Genomic DNA, 8,959 nt, shown 5'->3' with positions numbered 1-8,959 from the left:
TGTTGTCGGAGTCAGTACAGCCAGCGGGATTTTCAGTGCATCGCGCCCCGACAGGAATAAACATCTCTCCGGTAAAAAGAAGGGCGGGAGTGTATGTTTCATGATTAATGACTCATGGTGTAATTGTAACAACATACAGGAACTCAAGACCTTTTGTTCACCTGACCTAGAATTCCTCACAATCAAATMRCGACCATATTATCTCCCAAGAGAACTCTCCTTGGTTATTGTCACAGCCGTGTATAACCGGAAACCGTGGATTGATGGCAGCATACGCACAAAACTGAAAGCACGTACCACCTCATTTAATCATGACAAGGCAACTGGCAACATGGCCGAATATAAACAGTGTAGTTATTCCCTCCGGAAGGCAATCAAACAAGCAAAGTGTCAGTATAGAGACAAAGTGGAGTCGCAATTCAACYGCTCAAACACAAGYCGTATGTGGCAGGGTCTACAGATAATCACGGATTACAAAAAGAAAACCAGCCCCCTCGCGGACATCAACGTCTTGCTTCCAGGCAAATTAAACAACTTCTTTGTGTACTTTGAAGACAATACAGTGCCACCAATGCGGCCCGCTACCAAAGACTGTGGGCTCTCCTTCTCCGTGGCCGACGTGAGTAAAACATTTAAACGTGTTAACCTTCACAAGGCTGCCGGCCCAGATGGCATCCCTAGCCGCGTTCTCACAGCATGCACAGACCAGCTGGCAGATAGGATCACCACTTCATTTTAAGAATGTGAAATGTCAGAATAATCTCAAGGTATTGGCGTGGCTTTGTGATGGCCACTCCAATACCTTGACTTTGTTGTCCTTAAGCCATTTTGCCACACTTGGAAGTATGCTTGGGGTCACATCCATTTGGAAGACCCATTTGCAACCAAGCTTTAACTTCCGGACTGATGTCTTGAGATGTTGCTTCAATATACCACATCATTTTCCTTTCCTCATGAAGCCATCTATTTTGTGAAGTGCACCACTCCCTCCTGCAGCAAAGCATCGCCAAAACATGATGCTGCCACCCCCGTGCTTCACGGTTGTGATTGTGTTCTTCGGCTTGCAAGCCTCCCCCTTTTTCCTCCTAACATAACGATGGTCATTATTGCCAAACAGTTCTATTTTTGTTTCATCAGACCAGAGGACATTTGTCCAAAAAGTACGATCTTTGTCCCCATGTGCAGTTGCAAACCGTAGTCCGGCTTTTTTATGGCGGTTTTGGACAGTGGCTTTTTCCTTGCTGGGCGGCCTTTCAGGTCATGTCGATATAGGACTTGTTTTTACTGTGGATATAGATACTTTGTACCTGTTCCTCCAGCATCTTCCACAAGGTCCTTTGCTGTTGTTCTGGATTGATTTGCACTTTTCGCACCAAAGTACGTTCATCTCTAGGAGACAGAACGCGTCTCTTCCTGAGCTGTATGATGGCAGTGTGGTCCCATGGTGTTTATACTTGCGGACTATGTTTTTACCGATGAACGTGGTTCCTTCAGGCGTTTGGAAATTGGTCCCAAGGATGAACCAGACTTGTCTTGGCTGATTTTTTTGATTTTCCATTATGTCAAGCAAAGAGGCACTGAGTTTGAAGGTAGGCCTTGAAATACATCCACAGGTACACCTCCAATTGACTCAAATGATGTCAACTCAGCCTAACAGAAGTTTCTAAAGCCATGACATCATTTTCTGGAATTTTCCAAGCTGATTAAAGGCACAGTCAACTTAGTGTATGTCAACTTCTGACCCACTGGAATTTGTGTTACAGTGAATTATAAGTGAAATAATCTGTAGGTAAACAATTGTTGGAAAAACTACTTGTGTCATGCACACAGAAGATGTCCTAACCGACTTGCCAAAACTATAGTTTGTTAACAAGACATTTGTGGAGTGGTTGAAAAACGAGTTTTAATGACTCCAACCTAAGAGTATGTAAACTTCCGACTTCAACTGTATGTACTGTATACTYTATCCTACACTATCTATTCTYTACTATCTATTGCACCTTAGCCGCTCAGTCACTCCTCATCCATATATTTTATATTTATATARTCTTATCCCATTCCTTTACTAGATTGTGTGTATTAGGTTTTGTTGTGGAATTGTTAGATTTTACCTGTTAGATACTGCTGCACTGTCYGATCTACAAGCATGATTTCGCTACACRCGCAATAACATCTGCTAACCATGTGTATGTGACCAATAAAATGTGATTTGATTTGAATTTGATTTGAATGATGCAGCAACGGTCAGCTTATCAGCAGTGTGACTTTACAGCGTGACCTGTTGGGTAGAGACAAGAGTAGCACATACAGTACATTCAGTGACGTCTCTAGCCCGTGTGGGGGCCAAAGCAAGATTAGGTATAGGCCCCAAAAAGGCCCCTTCTGCATATCGGGTGGCCCCCTCTGCATCTAGGCCCCCTCTGCTTATCGGGGACCCCAGAGCACTGCTGACATGGGCTAATTGAGTGACTGTCAGTGACTGACATAACTTGTGCTGATGCACAAACAAATGTCTAAATTGCACCTTGTGTATTCCACTTTTCTAACTCTCAACCACAGGAGGTTGGTGTCACCTTAACTGGGGAGTACGGGCCGGGCCGTGGCACTGGCTGGAGCGGAATCAGTGGAATGGCATCACATACATCGAACACATATGGTTTCCATGTGTTGATGCCATTTCATTTACTCTGTTCCAGCCATTAATATGAGCCGTCCTCCCTTCAGCAGCCTCCACTGCTCTCAACAGTAAGTTGAGARGCTGACTGAGTTCCTTTTTGGAGCTCTGGGGCCACCTAGCAGCCGTGAGGCCCTACACACAGCGCATAGTCTGCTTATAAGCAGAGGTGGCACTGAGTACACTAGTATAGCATCATCTGCTTTTCAAGAACATCTGCAGTAACCTACAACGCCTTTTACAGTATCACTACAAAATGCCACTGTTCATTTTAAATGGTAATGCATACCGGTGTCTGAGGAATAAGATCCTGTATCTAATATGCTATGATCAAATCTTTCAAAAATGTGCTGTATGAACTTCGTTTTTATAAGAAACATTAGTGTTGAAAATTCCAAATTGTTCGCATAGTCAACTTATACACAGCACTGACACACACACTTACCCCACCAGACATGTCACCAGGGGTCTTTTAAGAGTCCCCAAATCGAGAACAAYTTCAATAAAACGTATAGTATTATATAGAGCCATTATTGCATGGAACTCCCTTCCATCAAAGATTGCTCAAGTGAACAGCAAACCTGGTTTAAAAAACATAAAGCAACACCTCACRYGACAACGCCTCTCCCCTACTTGACCTAGATATTGTGTGTATGTACTGATACATATGTAGGCCACATTTGAAATGTTTTACATTGATGTAGTTCTYTCCTTGAGCTGTTTTTGTCTATTAATGTTCTGTATCATTTAATGTTTCATGTCTTGTGTGGACCCCAGGAAGAGTAGCTGCTGCTATCGCAACAGCTCATGGGGATCCTAATAAAAWACCATTGCCAAGTATGTCCACACTTTGTAGGATACATTACACCACTTTTCATTTATTTTATTTTTGTTTTTAATTGATTCAGTTATTACAGCCAGAAATAAACACTGTAAACATTGCATTAACGCAAATTCTTTTGACTCAAACTTTTTTATCAGTATATTTTTGTTGTTGTTGCATAGCACCAGATTCTGACAGTGTTGTGAATCCAACATGCCCCCGGGGTGAAGTTTTCCCTTGGTACAGATCTAGGATCTGCTTCCCCTCCCCCAATCCTAACCTTAACCATTAGTGAGGGAAATGTAAAACTGACACAAGAGCARCTGGGTCACCCGGCCTACACCATCCAACGTCCTGGTCAGTGTACCAGTCGAGTCACACGACGTAAATAAATCTTCTATGATAGGAAATCTTAAATAAGCAGAATTCAATAACTGCAAGCTTAAAGTTAAGAAATGAAAGTTCTGAAATGTACAAGAGTAAAAAACACTATGAAAGAGGTCATTAAAAAGAACAACCTACAATAAACATACGCATTGCYYCAGGAAGTAGGGGTGCTGAGCATGCTGCAGCACCCCCTGAATTTTTGGGGGGGCAAAAGTAGTGCACTGGGCCTTTAATAATCCTATATTAGCAGACCTGTATTACATGCAGAAACGCTGATAATGGAAGATGGATGACACAGTTTTTTAAAKGATATGCCATACAATACAGAAGAATGAAAGAGAAAAGGCATTTAGAAGTGTATTTTGGACGATAACATGTCATATAATAGAACTGAATAGAGCAAAAATACAATAGAACTAAAGGATAAACCTAACATACATAACACATTTGTACTGTAATTTCCCAGTCAGTTTTGTGAATTGAACCGTTAACCTCCTCCTCCACCTCATTATCATCATCATCATCATCCAATATATACTCCATCTCCTTCAGTGACATTTTTTTTTTCAATCACATTTTGTGTGAACACTTAGGTCCATGTCGTTGATACAATATGTTTGGTAATGGAAACCTGAAAGTGTCCTCGAGTTAAAACAATACTTTTCATTGCCTTGGAAAATCACTGTACAAAATAAATAAGCTATAGCRAAAATATGTGCAATAAATACCATATATAATAGCGTGACATGGGTGTTTGTATTTTGCACAACAATTACAGTATACATTTTTCTCCTTATCTTTGCTACAGAAGGACATTTTCACAACTTCACTTCGGTCTTTTACACAAACATCACATCTCTCTTTGAATCCATACAATACCAATGAGGAGTAGACCAGGGCCCGTACTCATAAAGCATCTCAGAGTGCTGATCTAGGACCAGGTCCCCCCTGTCCATCAAATCTTATTCATTAGGATCTAAAAGACAAGACTGATCATAGATCAGCATTCCTACTCTGAGACACAATGTAAACTATTARAAAAACATATTCCTTAAAAAGCATTCTAAAATGGATGTTATTGGTTTACATTACAGCAAATATGTATAGAAATTGTCTATTCAATAATTCTACAACAAAACTAATCTGGGTAATAAACAAGAAGATTGTTGTTAAAACCCTTCTTTCAAAGATGACATGATATACATTATGGACAATAGATAATGTATTTAAAATCATTGAAATCACTTTKAAACATTTAAAAAGGCTAGAGTCTCAAACTAACCTCACTTCTTMTRCCAAGTTGAAGATTGTCATCTTTAGTCTCAATAACATCTTTCTACAGTACACCTGGCTGTCTCAATACTCTAAAATGACTTACTTTTCTCCTTTCCTTTACCCTTTTCKTTCATCTCCTTTCCTTAATCACTGATAGGCGGATGGACTCAAATCAATGGCACTCGTGTGAGTTTCCGYCTTTCCTTAGCTAACGAGGCATGCTATTCCTCTCGACAACCCAGACGCACAGCTGCCAGAGGGTAACAATTCTAAAAACAATCTTCTGTGCTTGAACAAGTTAGATTTGTCAAACAATGCACTTTGCTGTTCTTCAAGTGCCATGGTCTGGGTCGTCAGAAAAATTATAAAGTTCCACATTAGCTACAAGGCTTTCAGGAAAGGTACACTTCATTTGACATGTCCAGCCTGAACGGTCATCATGGACATAAGGACACAGGATAAGAAACGACTTCCAACTATTGAGACACAGCCTATTGAACTTGAACTTCACTTGAACAGGGATGTCATTAAAAAAAAAATTGAAAACATCATGGACCTGGTTAGTCTTTAAAAAWAAAAAAAATCTTAGACCAATCTGAAATGCTACAAACATATTGTAAATATCTTTCATATCTTCAAAACGTGCTACAAAAAGGCAACAGATCTACTATAGTGCATATTCTAGTATTGCTACAATAACTATATCTATCTACAACAACTAGATAACTAAAGTATAATATGAAAATGAGAAATATAAAATCTAACTTCTATATGGTTACATCTCTAAAGATGTCTCGGCTCGGAAAACTGATAAATCCTTTGATGAATTATAGCCATAAATCGTGACAGAATTGAATCCAGGGACGGTATAGAGTGATCTTCTCTGTAAGGAACAAATACGTTACACGCTTGTAAGCATGTGATTCTTTAAAAATACTGGTGAATAATAATTTATTATAACAGTCCTTTTTATATGCTTCAAATATGCAAAGTTCTGTTTGGACGGTTTACCTGTTGTGGAGGGATGTACCATTGACCCAATACCCTGGCTGGCTATTGGTTGGTAACTCTTTTTGTGTTTGGTCCAATCATCACACAAAACAGACAGCCAGAGATCCTGGTCCAGTAGTTTCACAGAATACTGGAGATCGAAGTTCATTACCTTCATTACTATAGATATGCTGTTAGATAATGAATGGTATACAGTAGGACATCCACACTGTTGATGGTCTAGACAGTTTTCACTTGGGCCCACTACTTAGATCACTCAAGTTGGGAGGAACCAAGAACAGTGGTTCGTTTTCATGTTCTCTTTAAAAAAAATAATACTGTGAGTGAAGCAGAGGCAGAATTAACTCAATTGAAATGGGAATGGACTGCAACCATGTTTACTGCACCATAAAAAAAAGAGTAGAGGACAGAATGAGTTTCATCTTAACCCTGGGTTACTTGGTGAAGCCGGGGGAAAGACTTAATGCTTCTTGGCTGGTGATTTGGCTTGGGACGTGGTCGGAGATATGGCTGGTGATATGGCTACGATCTTGGTTGGGGACGGAGATTTGGCTGAGGCCTTGGAGGGGCTACTGTGGCAGGGGGTGACCTTAACGTGGATGAACAGAGAAGTGGGTGACAGGCTGGAACCATCGACCTTCAGCAGGTGGACATGACGGTAACCTGGGGGCGAGAAGGCAGAGGTGAAAGGTCAGACAAACTGATTATTGGCTATAGTCTAAACAGTAAGATATGTTATTTTGACACACACACCTGTGCGGAGGCTGGTGAAGGGCAGGGTGAACTGTCCCAGGAAGTCGTTTCTGGAGGTGAAGTCGTGGTCCTCCACCATGAAGCGCACCAGAGCCAGCTCAGGGACATGCAGAGTGAAGTTGAAGGTACAGTCCCACCGAGGGTTAAACCCTGACAAACCATAGGAAAGGGGGAGAGCGAAGGGTTCAATGCAGAATTATTTTTGGGTATCTTCTATTCGTACATCAGGTTTGGGCTCAATTCTATTTCAATTGGAATTTCAGTTTATTCAGTAAATTGAAATGTAGTTGATAACGTAGGTTCAATCAGTAAGGCTGGCCTGAATGGATAGCTCACTACTTCTTTCAGTAAGCACAATACAATTCACACTGCTTCCTCTTCTACTGCATGTGCATAGCGGGAATGTCCATGTAACTGCCAAAAATAAAGGAAACACCAAAATAGGACATTGGGCCTCCATGAGCCAGAACAGCTTCAATGCACCTTGGCATAGGTTCTACAAGTGCCTGGAACTCTATTGGAGGGATGCAACACCATTCTTCCATGAGAAATTCCATAATTTGGTGTTTTGTTGATGGTGGTGGAAAACACTGTCTCAGGCGCCGCTCTAGAATCTCACATAAGTGTTTAATTGAGTTGAGATCTGGTGGCTGAGACGGCCATGGCATATGGTTTACATTGTTTTCATGCTCATCAAACCATTGAGTGACCACTCGTGCCCTGTGGATGGGGGCATTGTCATCCTATCGGGGCAGAGCCATGGTAACCAAAGTAATGTCCAAAATAATGCCCTACCTAGCATTTTATAAATTACCCTAAGCATGATGGGATGTTAATTGCTTAATTAACTCAGGAACCACACCTGTGTGGAAGCACCTGCTTTCAATATACTTGGTTTCCCTCATTTACTCAAGTGTTTCCATTATTTTGGCAGTTACCTGTYTACAAAATATTAGGGACACCTTCCTAATATTMAGTTGCACCCCYTTCCCCTCAGCCTCAATTCATTGGGGCATGGATTCTACAAGTTGTCGAAATCATTCCAAAGGGATACTGGCCCATGTTGACTCCAATGCTTCCCACAGTTGTGTCAAGTTGGCTGGATATCCTTTGGGTGATGGACCATTCTTGATGCACACGGGAAACTYTTGAGCATTAAAAACCCAGCAGCTATGCAGCTCTTGACACTCAAACCGGTGCGCCTGGCACCTACTACCATACCCCGCTCAAAGGCACTTAAATCTGTCTTGCCCATTCACCCTCTGAATGGCACACATACACAATCCATGTCTCAATTATCTTAAGGCTTAAAAATCCTTCTTTAACACGTCCCCTCCCCTTCATCTACACTGATKGAAGTGGATATCAKAAGTGACAWCAATAAGGAATCATAGCAGTCTATGTCATGAAAATAGTTAGTGTTTACAAACACTATTATCATCAGCATAGTCTCTACTCTCCTCTCCTCATTAGCATTGTCTCTCCTCCTCTTTTCTATTAGCCACGTGCGGAATGTCATTCAACTATTTACCTTATAGCATATGAGCACGGAACAATAATTGCACATTCCTCACGCTTGCTGTTTAACCTATGGGCACACTCTTGCAATTATCACCTTCTCTCTCTCAACCAATGGGCACACTCTTGCAATTATCACCTTCTCTCTCTCAACCAATGGGCACACTCTTGCAATTATCACCTTCTCTCTCTCAACCAATGGGCATACATCTTGGGATGTATGTATATGTCAAACTTGCCCATGTTCTCTTACAGTTCATTGGAACTCCTTACTCCCAGAAATGATCAAATGTATTCGATTTTTTTGTTTTTTTTTGTTAGGACAAACAAATAAATGGATTAATAACATTTGCTAAATGAAAACTTTGCTGTTCTACAGGTGGTGTCGGGGCAAGTAAAGAGAAATGGAGTAGGACCTAGGGCTGTTACGATGAATGTATTACCGCCAGTCACGAGTCATGACGGCAGTCAAATTCCACAAATAGTCACGGTAATTAGGCTTCTTTAAGCTCTGATGC

At 41.1% G+C, this 8,959-nt stretch overlaps 1 protein-coding gene across 1 annotated transcript in view; it reads right to left on the bottom strand.

Annotated features, from left to right (window-relative positions):
• Positions 1-3,523: 3,523 nt before the first annotated feature.
• The window catches only part of plcd3b (phospholipase C, delta 3b), a 68,857-nt gene continuing 63,421 nt past the window's right edge, over positions 3,524-8,959 (bottom strand). The window contains 2 exon segments of the mRNA XM_070448363.1: positions 3,524-6,833; positions 6,924-7,073. Of these exon segments, the coding sequence (XP_070304464.1) occupies positions 6,631-6,833; positions 6,924-7,073 (353 nt within the window). The 3' untranslated portion in view covers positions 3,524-6,630.

Source organism: Salvelinus sp. IW2-2015, linkage group LG18 (assembly GCF_002910315.2).
Source record: "Salvelinus sp. IW2-2015 linkage group LG18, ASM291031v2, whole genome shotgun sequence".
Classification (NCBI taxonomy): Eukaryota; Metazoa; Chordata; class Actinopteri; order Salmoniformes; family Salmonidae; genus Salvelinus; species Salvelinus sp. IW2-2015.
The sequence above is the reverse complement of the archived record's forward strand: the minus strand, read 5'-3'. Positions and strand labels throughout refer to the sequence as shown.